Genomic DNA, 15168 nt, shown 5'->3' on the forward strand with positions numbered 1-15168 from the left:
AAAGCCAATTGCCAATTATTTATTTGGGTAGTTGTTAATTAATTTAGAAAAGTGGAAAGTTTGCTAGGTTAATAAGGGTAAATCAGGAAATTTTTTATTGAAGTATTGTTTCTCTCTCATAATAATGTTATCAAATAAATAAATAAATAATTACTTAACTATAGTTAAACCTATAGACATGTGTCAACTTTTGAGAGGGGTGGTGAGGGTACACCTATAGTTAAGGTGGTGAGCAAAAATACACCCTAATATACCAAGTTAGAACCTCATTTCATGTGTCTTTTCCTTTCTTTTTAACATAAATGGCCAGGATTAGTTTAGCTCATTTTACCGGCAACCTCAACACAGTTCCAATATCGGTTTTTTGAAATGGTTAAAGAAGCATCCAATGCAAATGTTAACTGACAATTACTCGCTTCAAAAGCTTGTACAACAAAGATGCAGGAAAGGAAAGTTGCATAAATTACGTACATTAGCCAAAAATGTTTACTAAGAATGAAATACCAATCTGAACAAAAAATAGTTGCAGAGATGAGAACTCAAGTGCAGCATGTATATATGTATGTATATATTCAGAATGAATTTTGTATATATTCAGAAACTCACAACATTCATAAGTTTTATTGTACTTCGATCAATTAAAATTTCAATTTAGTGATTATACCCGCCCATGTTCGTGTTCATCTTCTCTTTTCCACAGTTAAAAAAATGTTACTGCTTACTGGTGTTTCTTAGAACCGTTTAACATATTGTATATAAACACACAAAGAGCCCTCATTCATTGACTTGAGGCTAAGGCATTGAAGTGTCAAAGGATTTCTTCCTGACCAAGAGGCAAGTGATCTTTGAAGTCTGGCCATGAGAATTGTCAATGCTACACAGAACAAGGTCAGGCCTGTGAAGCCTGAGATTCAAGTGATCCTTCCCAAAAACCAGTTCGGTTGCATCAAGAAGAACATGCCACGAGCTCCGGTGAGCTTCGGAAACCCAATGTAGTGAGTGATGAACCCCATTTGCAAAAACTGGATAAGAGAACAACCCTTTGACCTTGAGCTTACTCTTCTTCCTGAAATACTGGCTTAATTGTGAACCTTTGATCCTCAAATCCAACCAAGTCTCTGGTGCCAAAATCACTTTGGATTCCTTGTAACCGGCAAACTCCTTTATGCAGTCTTGTTCCCCAAGAATGGTCAAGTAATAGTTTCCCTTGAAGAAAGGGTAGCTCTCTGCTACTAACACCATGGCATCCCTGTAGGTTGGGGTGAAGAGAACAAGGTACTCATCATCAGTCAATCCACAGTGCTTCAAGACCTTGTTTTGAGCTTGTATCTCAGGGATCGAGATGAAGCTTCCGGGGAAGGAGGATTTCTTGGTGAGGATGTCAAGCAACCTCGACGGCTCCAACTGAGTCCTGTCCAAGTCAGGCAGGTTGCTCCCGGCAAATTGTGTTGCGGACTCCCTAGGTGACTTCAAACTACCCCTTGGTGATTTCCTCTTATCATCAGGCACGGTCTCAGTAGATTCTTCAATGATGCAAATACTAGAGAGATCAAACTGTTCTCCTTCAACAAGCGCAGCATATTGTGGGTACTTTGCCAACACATACTGCTCAACATATTCCCTTTCTGTTGGAGTAATAGGGCCCGAAAATCTGAGCTCCACACCATCACCATGGAGTGTTGATATGGCTTCAGCTACAATGTGAGGAGGAATCATATTGTGTGCTTTCTGTTTTATAGTTCCAAGTTTAACCAAGCAAAGCAAGCAAACTCAAATCACATACAGATTTATTTGAGATATCTGAAGTCAAATATGAGAAAAGAGGTTTTGAGAGGGTTCAAGTTTTGCCTTAATAACCATGCTTCTTGGTCTCCCATCATCTATTGGTGGTTTGTAAATAGAAGCAAAAAGGGATTTTTTCAATTGACCAACTCCTTTCGTCATGGCCTATTTTAAAAGAAAAACATATTACCATTAAGATTGTTACAAATTGTTTGATCATAATACTTGCAGTAAATGAAGAAAATGATCTTGATTTATCAGAGCACTTACCTCAGAGCCTGCATGTGAAACAATTTCACCAGTGTTCCTCCCCATAGTATCAATTCCAGTTCTCACCACTGCTCATAGAGACACAGAAGATTTGTTTAAGTGCTTTTCAAACAAGTACCAAACTTTTGATAATAAGATTAGGAGCAAAAGACAGTTTTTTTTTTATATGTAAAAGGCTGTGGCCAAAACACCACTAAAATTTATTTGCTTACAAAGTGGATTTGAGCAGAAAGATTTAAGAAATGAAGAAAACTATGCCAAGGACAATGGAAGAAAGAAGATCAAGATTCAAAACTATTTAGTTCATTGGGTACTAAGAAACTAGAGAAAAAAAACCACTAGGAATGGACAAATAGGGGAAACTGAAATAAAACAGATTCAGGCATGAAGACAAGTGTAAGGCCCATAAATCATGACACGAATCCCAAGACATATATCCATTCTGACGGTGCAGATAACATCTAAAATACCCATAAATCTAAAACCATAATACCCATGATTTAATTCATTTAAATCAAAGTATGAAACCATAGATCCAATGCAATAATGGTGCAAAATAATAGAGAAATGAGTTAATATTTGAACCTACTCTAAACCACACAAAACCCAGATGATAAAAGTCTTATGGTATATTTACTAATCTGTAATCGGATGAAGAGTAATCTCTTTATTTTGATTATGATTATGAATTAATAAATATGTCATTAATCCATACTGTATAGCTATACCAGTTTACTGAAATCCGCACTCTAGAAACACACAAAACTGAAACAAGCTGAGGCTGTGGGGTTGGGGATGGGAAAGATGGAGATTGAGAAACAAACAAAACCCAGATAGTAAAAGGTCTTAAATTCATACCTTTTTATGTGTCTTGTAATTGTAAACTCCCCTCTAAAACCCACAAGACTGAAACAAGCTGAGCTCTGTGGGTCTGGGGAATGAGAAACCTTGAGATGCAAGAATGAACTTTTTAACCACTCTGAGTCTTCTGACCGCTGACAATGTGTTGCTCAACATTCTTAGACATTCTTTTGGCTCAATTGGGCACAACTCAAATTGGATCTAATTGCAGAAGAAACCAAAAGGAAATCTTTTTCTGCTCAAAACTATTGTAATTGTAATTGTAACCAATATTTCAAAAGACAGAGAGGTATATACAGAGATGCCGCATGGAGATCCCTTGTTTAAAAGCTTACAAATGGACAAAGTCTCTGATTGAGTTGTTGCTTGGTTGGAATAATTTAGTGGGAAAATCTTAAGAAAAGATGAGCTGCCGTACACTGGCCTATATTTCAGTTTCAGAATGCATTATTTTAAGGGAGATCATATAACGTCTCTGCCTCGAAGAGTAATAGAATAATAAGTTCAGAGTTTGAAGAGTCTAATAATTTTCTTTTTCTTTTTCTTTTTATTTGGTTGAAGTTCACGGTATGAAGGTTCCTTGAAACGCTGGTTGAAAGGGACTAGAGAGTAGAACCTTCGCAGGTCCGATGAGTCTTTAAGATGAGAATTTTTCAGCACATAGGAAGATGATGGGTCAAATCTTAGTTGGTAGGTATGAAATTTCGTGGAAATTGAATATTAATGTCAAATGGTTCAGAAAATAAAAAAAGTTATAGAGCGCCTACTAGTCATGGATTGGGTCAGTTGAGAGACTAAGGGCTAGTTTGGTATTGTTGCGCTGTGAAAATAATCGCTGTCAGATTTGCTGTGAGAAAAAACAGTTTAGCGTTTGGTAAACTTTTTGTTAAAAGTGTTATTAGTTCTGATTCCCGTATAATCAGAAAATCTCATATATGAATATAACATACATATACATACATCAACGAACAAACAGGATCCCTCCTTGTTGACGGTAAATCTTGTTATAATATGTTAAAAATAGAAAATAAAAAGATAATATTTGATCACTAATCATGATATATGCATAGGCAACAGCTCTTCGCGCTCATCTTTTTTCACTAAACAACTAGTTTTATGCGGAATACAACCACACACATACAACACAGCAGCTGCTTGAAGTGAGATTCCTACAGTTGGCTCTTTCACTTTCAAATGGCTGTAATACAATCATTCTTAGTAAGGACCGATCACACCAACAATTCATAATTCCAGAAGGTAAAATCATTGGAGTTAGGCTCAAATTAGGCTAAAATCTTAATTCGTATGATGTACGATATCTCTACTTAAGAGTCACACGCTTCACTAAAAACAAAAATAACGTCAAAAATTGGGAGAGGATGCGCCATCATGACAGAAAAGGGAAGGGGAGAACATAAAACAAAAGCAAGAGTGCATGAGTTATTACACAACTTTTGGTCTATGAAATTTATAACTTTCAAGCGTTCAGATGTACTAGATTTCTCAATTTAAGTTTTATTTATTTAAATATTTATGCATTCAGACCAACATTCTAAAGGCATTTTAAATAATATTTTTAGCTTCTTTCCTCTCTCATTAATTATTTTTTTTTATTAATTCTCTCATTTTCCCTTGCTTGTAATATTGGAGTGTTTTTTTCTAAGAGCCACTCCAGCGTTGCAGCCCAGCCCGAGGCGAGGGCAGGCCAAAAAAAAAAAGTCGCTCCAGCGTTGCGCCCAGGCCCGAGGGTGGTGTGGGACCCACCAACTCGGGCCAGCCCGAAAGTCAAACCAGCCCTAGGTCCAAAACGCGTTTGCTGACGTCAGCACTCGCGTCACGCTGACGTCAGCTCGCCCCAGTTCCAACGGTACGCTGCCACGTGTCGCGCTCGGTGCCTTCCGATCTGCTTCTCCTTTCTAATCCAACGGCTGAGGCTTTTTTGGGTGAAAAAAATATGAAAAAAAATCGTAAAAAATTCTAAAAAATTCTAAATAATTCTGATATTTTTTTCTATAAATACCTATCAATACCCTTCACTTTCAACACCAATACTCTTACATTTCATTATACTTCCACTATTATTCACTCTTTTTACACAACATTTTCCTCTTTTTCATCTAGCATTTTGATTTCACATTTTTATGGCTTCTTCTATCGAAACCGGAGGGGCTTGGAGCACCATGGAAGATGTTTCATTGTGTGAGGCTTGGCTCCAAATTTGTCATTGTCCCGTGTCCGGCAATGAGATGAAATTTTTTCATATGTGGAAAAAAATTCATGCCGAATTTTGTGAAAAAATTCCGGGGTCTACTCGTACGGAGATGGCGTTATCCAGTAGGTGGAAAATCCTGGATAAAGAGTTGGGAAAATGGAGAAATGCCCTAGCAAAAGCGATGGACAACTATAGAAGCGGGCAAAATCGTACTAACGAGGTAAGTATTTTATAATTTTTGTTTTATTAAGTTTAATCTCCTAATATATATAATTTGTTAATATTGCTTGCATTTTCAATATTTTGTTAATATTTCTTGCATTTTAAATATTTTGTTCATATTTCTTGCATTATCAATATTTTGTTAATATTTATTGCAATTTAAATATTTTGTTCATATGTTGTTAATATTTCTTGCATTTCCACTTGTTTCTTAATTTTCTTGCACTTCTAATTTATTTGTAAGGTTAATTGCATTTTCATTATTATATTTTTTGTTACTTGCATATCCAATATATTTTAAATATTTATTGCATTTCTATTTTTTTGTTAAATAGATTATACAAGAACAAATGTGGTTCGGTGCAACCGGGGGTGGCAAAAAAAGTTTCACCCATCATGAATGTTGGGAGGTGGTCAAATATTGCAAACGGTTCATAATTATTCCAACGGGTCCCGACGTTGTATTAAACGAGACGCCACTCCGTGATTCAATGGCACCGGATTCACCTCTTGATTCTCCTATGAGTCAAGACTCACCCATGGAAAAGGAGCCGAGGCCCATTGGCCGAAAGGCCGCGAAGGCAAAGAAAGTGGGTAATTCAAGCAATTATAATTCAAAGTTTTTGGAGGAAATTGCAAGGCAAAATGGCCTAAGAATTGAAATGGAGCAAAAACGCCAAGATAACGAGTTGACCCTTCAAGCTGAGTATGCACGAGAAAGGGAGTATTTGCGCAAAAAAGATATAGACAACACGGATCGGAAAACCATGGCCATGGATACAAGTCATATGTCCCCTGAAACAAAACAATTTTGAAAACTAGAACGAAGGGATGTTATGAGAAGAAAACTTTTCCGGGATGATGGGCCTAGCAACACGGATTGGTTAAATAATAGAAACCATTAAATTTGTTAGCCTACCTTTTATGTATGACTATTTTTCATGTTTTCTTTTAAAGTTGTTGTAATTCATGTATTTTATTTTAGTAGTAGTAATTCGTAATGACTTGTATTAGATTTCGTTATTTAATAAACAAAGTATTCAAGAAATTACCTTTTTATTCAACATATTCCATACTTCAAACAAAACAAAATAAAAATAAAAATAACTACAAACAAGGCACAATAATAATAACAAACCACAACCAAAGCATAATGAATAAAAATACAACACAACCAAACCATAAACCAAAACATAATAAATAAAAATACAACACAACCAAACCATAACTAAATAAAACATAACCAAAGCATCTATGCTCCATCATTCTTCTTCATTGCCTTTCACCGCCCATAGATGCTCTATCAAGTGAACTTGACGCATTTCATGAATATACGAAGATTGCATCTCTGTATATCGATCTATCATTCGGGTCATCAAATGACCATCCCTCACCAACGGTTCCGGCTCAAATGGTTCTCCACTTGGTCCTATGGGCCTTTCATAAATCCGTGTCAAAGCCGTGTTCATTGGATCCGGTTCGTACACCTCTAAAGCATCATAATCATATTCATCCTCCACAATCATATTATGGAGGATGATGCAAGTCATCATAATGCTTCTGAGGATCTCCTCATCAAACATACGGGCCGCACCTCGAATAATCAACCACCGAGCTTGAAGGATACCAAAACACCTTTCGACATCTTTCCTGTATCCCTCTTGATAGGTAGCAAATAATTTTTGCTTCTGGGATCGGGGATTCGGAATAGATTTGACAAAAGTGGTCCACCTCGGGTAGATGCCGTCAGCTAGATAATACCCCGTCTGGTACACTGTATTATTGACTTCATAGGTGATATTGGGGACCTGACCTCTCAATACATCGTTGAAGACCGGGGATTGACCCAGCACGTTGAGGTCATTTTGTGATCCTGCAACTCCGAAGAAGGCATGCCAAACCCATGTGTCGAAACCAGCAACCGCTTCAAGGATGATACTTTTTTGGCCTTTTCGATTTCCATAATCACCTTGCCAGGCAGTTGGGCAATTCTTCCATTGCCAGTGCATGCAGTCGATGCTACCAATCATTCCAGGGAATCCTCGAGCTTCGGCTTTTTGTAGAAGCCGTTGGAGGTCCCTGGGAGTAGGTCTACGCAGGTAGTCCCTAGTGTACAGAGTTTCAACAGCTTGACAAAATCTTACCAAAGCCTCCAACGTAGTGGACTTTCCCATCCGGGCAATCTCATCCACCTGATCAGCAGATGCTCCATACGCCAACATTCGTATAACAGCTGTAAGCTTTTGCTCCGGAAGAAGCCCCAAAACCCCAGCAGCATCACACTTTTGAACAAAGTATGCATCATAATTGTAAATATCATGCATGACTTTATTGAACAAATGAGGTTGCATTCTAAATCGCCTTCGAAAATCAACATCAGAGTACAAAGAAGTTGGGATAAAATAATCTTCCAAAAGATTCTTACCCCTAGAATGTCTATGTCTTTCCACATTCCGGCGGCGGCCGGCTTGTGAACTATGGCGGCGACCTTGGTTCTCTTCTTCTTCCAAAGTCACTGCTATGAGAACTTGCTCATCGACTTGTCTCTGCAACTCATTGACTTCATCTGCTCTACGGTTTCTCTCTCTTCTTTCTCTCTCTTGTCTCTCCAAGCATCTCCTAAATTCTTCCATTCAGAATGAATGAAGTATGAATTATAAACTCTCAGAAATGAAAATATAGAAAGATGTGGTGTGAGAGGTATGAGCTGAGACTCTGATTTTATAGAAAATTTTGGCAAGATAGACATGCCACGTGGCTTGATTTTATTGGATGAAAATCTTATCTGAAATTTGAAATTCATCCGAAATTTGAACCCTAATTTGTATGAAATTCAAATTTTGAAATTCATCCGAAATTTGAACCCAAATTTATCTGAAATTTGAACCCAAATTTATCTGAAATTTGAATTTTGAAATTCATTCAAAATTTGAACCCAAAAATTTATCTGAAATTTGAACTTTGAAATTAATCCGAAATTTGAATCCAAATGTCTTATCCGAAAATTTTATCTGATTATGAATAGTCTTGACACGTAGGAATCCGAAAATCTTATCTGAAAATATTACCCAAATTAATTATTTTCATTAAAAAATAGGAGGAAAAAACAAAAAAATGAATAGTAATTGCCATGGCTAAGGACAACGGATGGAGACACAATTTACTATTTGCAAGGGCAAGCACTATTTACGTGAATAGTGCTCGCCCTACCTCCACCCTTGCCATGGCTAAGGACAAATGGGTGGAGTTGCTCTAAGTACTCCCTCGTCTCTCATTCATGGTTACCAAAGATCACTTGTCGTCTACGTTGTGTTTGAACGGCTTCAAGATTTTTCTCTGTTTGGGCTTATGCAATTGCTCCTCTATGTATTTGGGCTGACTTGGGACGAATTTCTTTCCAAATTGGGCCCCTTTGAATTTTCATCGGCCTAAAAGAAGAAACAAAATGAAGCTTTGAAAACAAATAAAAATCCTCCATTTTTGACCACTGTCCTAAACGCGTCTCCACTTTGTCTTCGACTACGTCTCCGTCTCCTGCATACATCTCTCTCTCTCTCTCTCTCTCTCACCCAATTTGCTCAGAGAAAATGGACGCCATAGATTCAGTAGTGGATCCGCTCAGAGAGTTCTCTAAGGACAGCATTCGGCTCGTCAAGCGGTGCCACAAGCCAGATCGCAAAGGTAACTTTATACGTATAAATATTCAGATCTGTATCTTTCCAGATCGGATTTAATGGAAATTAGGGTTTTCGATTTTGTTATCTGTAATTGATGGATTTGATGATCAATTGTGGTGCAGAGTTCACGAAGGTCGCGCTCCGTACAGCGATCGGGTTCGTAGTGATGGGATTCGTTGGGTTCTTCGTGAAGCTGATCTTCATCCCCATCAACAACATCATTGTTGGATCTGTTTAGGTATGGAATTATATCTGAATCTTCGTCTGATCGAATTCATTGATTGAATTATTGAGATTAATTTGCATGCATTTGATGTCTGCTTTATTTTTTGTCCGTAATTTTACCAAGAAATTCATTTGAATCATGTTTATTTTGTAAAATACGAGTCTTTGAATATTAGGATTCAGATCAATTTGTCTTGGGCAAGCGCTTGCAAAATTGAATGTCAAATTGTGTTTTTTGTTCAATTTTATGAACGAATCCAAAATATGGAGCTGGCATATACAATATGTTTCAAAGGGTCTCTAATATTGAAATTCTTATCAAGTTTTGGTTTAGCTTGTTGGCGCATGGGTTTGAAACTTTTGGGTGTTTCACCACATTATGAGTAATTCTAGGGTTTGGATAATTGGCCATTGGTTTTGCCTATGTAGATGAGGGGATGTTATAATAGGAAGATTTTCTTCTTGTGGCATGATCGAGAAGTTTGAGTTCTGGTTTTACCATGTTTTGGTGTATTCTACTGCCTCATGTGCATATCATAGAGTTGGATTATCAAACCCAGGGCAGTTAACTCAAGCTCTGATTATATGTGCAACCAAACTTGTCCAATATCCATCTGACTTGAACGATTTTCGTTAGTTAAATGTTTTGTGGATTTAGTAATGTCCATTGATATTAGTGTCATTTTACTACGGTTTTTTTAGATAGTAGTGTTTTAATAACTAGTTCTTATCCTTGGATGTAGAGTAAGATGTGGATTGTTGACTGATTTTTCTTTTTTATATAATTGCAGGTCATCTGCTGAAGTTAGAAAGATGATAGGTGCAGCAACTTGAATTCACTAAGAAAGCAGTAGCTTTTAGTTCTCATTTGGTTCCTTTTGAGATACGTTTGCTTTATTTTTGTAAAACCATGATACTTGCACTTTCTAGTTTTCCATAATTGAGACCTCATCTTTTTTCTTTCAATTTAAATTTTGATGCCATGGATTTGGTTTACCAACTTTTCGTGGTGCTCTTTAACCAATAAAGAGCAGCCAGGATGATAATGATAATGAAATGCTGAATTTGATGGGCTGTGTTGATTAAGCTTATGCATGTTAATCAAATTAGCAGGCACCTTGTATCTCCCATCGTCAAAATCCAACCGGTTCTCTGGGCCGGTAGAACTGGGGCTGTTCCAAGTTCTGCTTTAGTTTGCATGATCTTCATGGTTGGATTTGCTACCAATGTCCAGGATCCGATAGAACTAGGGCTGTTCTGAGTTTTGCTTGAGTTTGCATGATCTTTATGGTTGTATTTGCTAGTAATGTCTAGTGGCCGGGACAACTGAAACTGTGCCGAGATTTGGACAAGACATTAACCAGTCTAGACGTTTGAATGCAAGAAACCCATAAGGCATCCCGCAGATCAGTAATGTGCAGTGAGTAAAACACCCAAGTATTAAACTGAGCCCTATTTTATTTCAGGAAGTTAGGTTAACGGATATTGCCAAAGGCCTGAAGAAAGGAACTAAGACATGCTTCATAAATTCTGCCCTTTATCTCATATTGGGGATTTGGATTCTAGAATTTCAACTGGGTGAGGACTGGACATGTTATGAAAGCTTTGAAAGAGTCAAACTCACTCTAGTTTTTAAGAAAATAAATTTAGATCATTTCAGAAAAGCCATCAAAAGATGCGACACATTTAGCAGAAATTCTCCGTGGTGAATATATCGTCGATAACATGTTATGTACATTTTGTTATTGACATGTTATGGTACTGGATTGATAACATGTTAAGGACATTCTGTTATGGGAAATTTGTATAAATATCACATGAACTTTGAGGCATGTGCGTTATTGCCACATGAACTTCTAATTTTAATTTTTACCCACCTAAACTTTGTAGAGTGTTGCAATCCACCACCTATGTCTAACTCCGTTAAAATTTTCGTTAAATGCAAGAGCATTTTCCTCTGTCACTATAATTAAAAATAATTTTAAAACAACATAATTTAAAAAAAAAAATGAAAAAATAAAGTTAAACATAATTTTAAAAAAAATGAAAAAATAAAGTTAACCTAACGATCACGAATGTAAGGGCATGTAATGGCAAAGCTGCAGAATAGAGTTGCGCACATATTAGCATCAATTGCCAATTCGAGGGTGAAATGGAATTGATGGTGTGTCAACCCCCTCCCTCACTGGTTCAAGTTCTTTCTATTGATGGCCTTCTTGGCCCCCTCTATTGTGCCCTCAAGCATCTTCATAGGCTGGGAAGAGTGCTTTTTGCCCTACTGGTCTAGTCGAGGTGTTGATACTTGAGGTGTTTTGATGTGTATCGGATGCTTTTATGGTTATCTGTTACGTATTTGTTTGGCTTGTTTGAGCCTTATGAATGATATTGATGGTGTATGCACAACGATGGGTTGGGGGAGGGAGAGACAAATTGGCGTTGGTATTTTTTTTCTTCCAAGATCCATGAAAACCATATGAAGAATTTGCCTCACTTTTTTTTTTCCCAATATCTATGAAAACCATAGCTCTACTTTTTTCAAAGCTGCCAAGAACTATGAAAATCATGTGAAAACTACGCCCTGAATCTGTGTGTTTATAACCTACCAAAATCTCATATTTCTTCCAATTTAAGGGGGTATATTCAATTAGGATTTTAATTTCACAAGTAATCTAACTCCTCATTATTATTGGTGTTTGATATTTTTCTTTCTTTTTATTTTTAAAATTTAGTTTTTGTTTTTTATAATTCTCTTTAAGTGCGGTGAATTGACTAAAATACCCTTGCATTTAACAGAAACTTTAACGGCATTAGACATAGGTGGTGAATTGCAATACTTTATAAAGTTTAGGTGGTTAAAAATTAAAATTAAAAGTTTATGTGGTAATGGCGCACATACCTAAAAGTTCAAGTGGAATTTATGCAAATTTCCTTTCTGTTATTGACATGATATTGACAATGATAATACGGATCCGTATAAATAGCATTATTGCATGATCAGTTTGCCTGTGTTAAGATCCTGAAAGATAGAGTTGGATTAATGGTTCAAGGATTTGGCATGTAAGTAGGAACCAGAACTTGAAAGTTTGAAACTCTACACATGGCCTTATATCTAGAGGTAACAAGCTACTAATTCAGCAAAAATCAAATATCCACCTAAGTGGTTGCACCGTGAAGAACACGTATGTTCATTTAAAAACTACTGGTCTTATTCTATTCTTTCGTGGGTAGAAGACAACTCTTTGGATTTTGGCCAAGCAACCAAAACTCCTATGTCATTCGATTCCTGAAATCTAATTCGAAAAAAGAAAAAAGATGCTTTAAAGGAGACCTTAACAACCATGGTCTGTCATCTTCTGTTTGTGGTTTCTGTCAATTCCACTGGCCAAACAAAATAAACACATAAAAAAATAGAACAATACTTGTATAAAATTGAATTGACATAAGTGAATCGCGAGATAGCAGACACAACACATAACTTTAAGCTAAGGAACTTAAAACATACTTCATAATTACTCAAAGTAGAACTTGTTCAAACTAATACTAGTACAAAAACTAAAGATTTTTTTTTAAGTACACCTCTAACTTACACTCTTACGCGTGAAAAACGGATGCTGGCCAAGAAATCAATAACTTGATCTCCCATCACCCTCAGTTATCACGTCTTTGAAGGCACCGCCGCTTGGAATCATAGGCAGGACATGCTCTTGATGGGGTACGATTACATCCAACAAGTACGGACCAGGTGTGTCCAACATTTTCTGAATTGCTGCTTTAAGATCTTGCTTCTTCGTCACACGGGCAGCCGGTATCCCACAAGCATCTGCAAACTGCAGCATATTCGGGAATATCTCAGATTCATTTGATGGGTTCCCTAAGTAAGTGTGAGCCCTGTTAGCCTTATAGAAGCGATCCTCCCATTGCACAACCATACCCAAATGTTGATTATTCAACAGCAAAATCTTAATGGGAAGTTTCTCCACACTGATGGTGGCCAATTCCTGGACATTCATAATGAAACTTCCATCACCATCAATATCAACAACGATAGAATCCGGGTTTGCAACAGCAGCCCCAATAGCAGCAGGCAATCCAAAACCCATAGCTCCTAATCCCCCAGATGTCAACCATTGGCGAGGCCTCTTATACTTGTAAAACTGAGCTGCCCACATTTGGTGCTGCCCAACACCAGTGCTTATAATAGCATTCCCATCAGTTAACTCATCAAGAACCTGAATGGCATTCTGGGGAGAAATGGATTCTCCAAAAGTCTTGAAACCCAATGGAAACTTCACTTTCTGCTCTTTCAACTCTGCCCTCCAAGCCGAAAAATCAAGTTGGACGTTGCTCTCTTTCCCCTCCAATATCCTATTCAATCCTTCCAACGCCAATTTGATATCAGCACAAACCGACACATGCGGCTGCTTGTTCTTTCCAATCTCTGCCGAATCAATATCAATGTGGACAATCTTAGCCCGACTAGCAAAGGCCTCTAACTTCCCAGTAACTCGGTCATCAAACCTCACCCCAAATGCGAGCAATAAATCAGACTTATCCACAGCATAATTAGCATAAACAGTCCCATGCATTCCAAGCATTTGGAGTGACAATTCTTCATCGTTGCACGGGTATGCCCCGAGACCCATCAAAGTACTGGCAACCGGGATCCCAGTAAGCTCCACGAACCGCCTTAACTCCTCACTGGAGTTCAAACACCCGCCACCAACATACAACACTGGTCTCTTGGACTCAGACACCAACCTCACAATCTGCTCCAAATGATCCTCACTGGGGGTCTTGGGCAACCTAGACATATACCCAGGTAACCTAATGGGTTGATCCCAATTGGGAACCACAAGCTGTTGTTGCACATCTTTGGGTATATCAATCAACACGGGGCCGGGTCGACCCGAGGTAGCTAAGAAAAAGGCCTCACTAACAACCCTAGGAATGTCCTCTACATCAAGAACAAGATAATTGTGCTTGGTGATTGATCTTGTTACCTCAACAATTGGGGTCTCCTGGAACGCGTCCGTACCGATCATTCTTCGGGGAACTTGGCCGGTGATTGCCACCACCGGAATGCTGTCCATGAGCGCGTCGGCGAGGCCGCTGACCAAGTTTGTTGCGCCCGGCCCGGAGGTTGCAATGCACACGCCGGGACGTCCCGACGCACGCGCGTAGCCCTCTGCCGCAAACACGCCGCCTTGTTCGTGGCGCGGGAGGACGTTGCGGATGGTGGAGGAGCGCGTGAGTGCTTGGTGGATCTCCATGGACGCGCCGCCAGGGTAGGCGAATACATTGGTCACGCCTTGCCGCTCGAGCGCCTCAACGAGGACGTCGGCGCCTTTTCTGGGCTCGTCAGGGGCAAATCGGGAAATTTTGGTTTCTGGGTCTGGAGGGTTAGTGGTGGTGATGGTGGTGGTGGCGGTCTTGGAGGAGAGAGAGTTGGAGATTTGGAGGTGGCGGAGGAAAGTGGGTTTTTGGGGATGAGGAGAGAAGGGGAGGGTGAATCTGGAAATGGGGTTTGAGGATTTGGAAGAAACAGGGAAAGGAGAGGGTTTTGAGGCGGAAGAAGGTGGAGCAATGGCCGCCATTGTTGAGAAGCTGAAAATGCGTCAGAGAGAGCAGAGAGTGAAGTGAATTGATAGTTTCAGGGGTGGCTGCTAGACTAGGGAGTTTCGTGACCAAGAGATTCAATTTATATTTACCTTTTGGAACCAAGATTCTATTTATATCAATTTTGTAATGGAAGAAATGTTATTTATGTTTGCCTCCCTGTGGGCCTTTGTATGTACCAATTTGGTAACATTTCTGATACCCATTTATCTTTTGGTGGAATATGTTCATGATACCAATTTATATAGTCCCGATTTTTTGAATTACAATGGTCCAAGAGATTTATGATCACTCACCGTTGGA

The 15168-nt window shown here is 38.5% G+C and overlaps 3 protein-coding genes across 3 annotated transcripts; 1 reads left to right on the top strand and 2 right to left on the bottom strand.

Annotated features, from left to right (window-relative positions):
- LOC18776592 lies at positions 545 to 3553 on the bottom strand. Its single transcript, XM_007208709.2, has 4 exons — positions 2911 to 3553; positions 2053 to 2120; positions 1849 to 1947; positions 545 to 1728 (listed from the first exon to the last, which is right to left on the bottom strand). Exons 2-4 carry the CDS (start codon positions 2095 to 2097, stop codon positions 793 to 795), a joined length of 1080 nt encoding a protein of 359 aa, XP_007208771.2. The 5' UTR covers positions 2098 to 2120; positions 2911 to 3553; the 3' UTR covers positions 545 to 792.
- On the top strand, positions 8829 to 10318 carry LOC18775655 (protein transport protein Sec61 subunit gamma). Its single transcript, XM_007209764.2, has 3 exons — positions 8829 to 9028; positions 9147 to 9262; positions 10041 to 10318. The coding sequence occupies exons 1-2, from the start codon at positions 8935 to 8937 to the stop codon at positions 9260 to 9262; spliced, it is 210 nt and encodes a 69-aa protein (XP_007209826.1). The 5' UTR covers positions 8829 to 8934; the 3' UTR covers positions 10041 to 10318.
- On the bottom strand, positions 12651 to 15020 carry LOC18776654 (acetolactate synthase 1, chloroplastic). Its single transcript, XM_007210233.2, has one exon. The coding sequence runs from the start codon at positions 14841 to 14843 to the stop codon at positions 12873 to 12875; it is 1971 nt and encodes a 656-aa protein (XP_007210295.1). The 5' UTR covers positions 14844 to 15020; the 3' UTR covers positions 12651 to 12872.

This window comes from Prunus persica, chromosome G5 (assembly GCF_000346465.2).
Source record: "Prunus persica cultivar Lovell chromosome G5, Prunus_persica_NCBIv2, whole genome shotgun sequence".
Classification (NCBI taxonomy): Eukaryota; Viridiplantae; Streptophyta; class Magnoliopsida; order Rosales; family Rosaceae; genus Prunus; species Prunus persica.

What these genes read in the sequence shown, in the direction of transcription:
- LOC18776592 (XM_007208709.2), bottom strand. Translation starts at nt 2,097, where the DNA reads ATGGGGAGGAACACTGGTGAAATTGTTTCACATGCAGGCTCTGAG. An exon ending in TTTCACATGCAGGCTCTGAG is followed by an intron (nt 1,948 to 2,052) that starts GTAAGTGCTCTG and finishes CTTTTAAAATAG; the next exon opens with GCCATGACGAAAGGAGTTGG. An exon ending in CAAGAAGCATGGTTATTAAG is followed by an intron (nt 1,729 to 1,848) that starts GCAAAACTTGAA and finishes ACTATAAAACAG; the next exon opens with AAAGCACACAATATGATTCC.
- LOC18775655 (XM_007209764.2), top strand. Translation starts at nt 8,935, where the DNA reads ATGGACGCCATAGATTCAGTAGTGGATCCGCTCAGAGAGTTCTCTAAG. An exon ending in CCACAAGCCAGATCGCAAAG is followed by an intron (nt 9,029 to 9,146) that starts GTAACTTTATAC and finishes ATTGTGGTGCAG; the next exon opens with AGTTCACGAAGGTCGCGCTC.
- LOC18776654 (XM_007210233.2), bottom strand. Translation starts at nt 14,843, where the DNA reads ATGGCGGCCATTGCTCCACCTTCTTCCGCCTCAAAACCCTCTCCTTTC.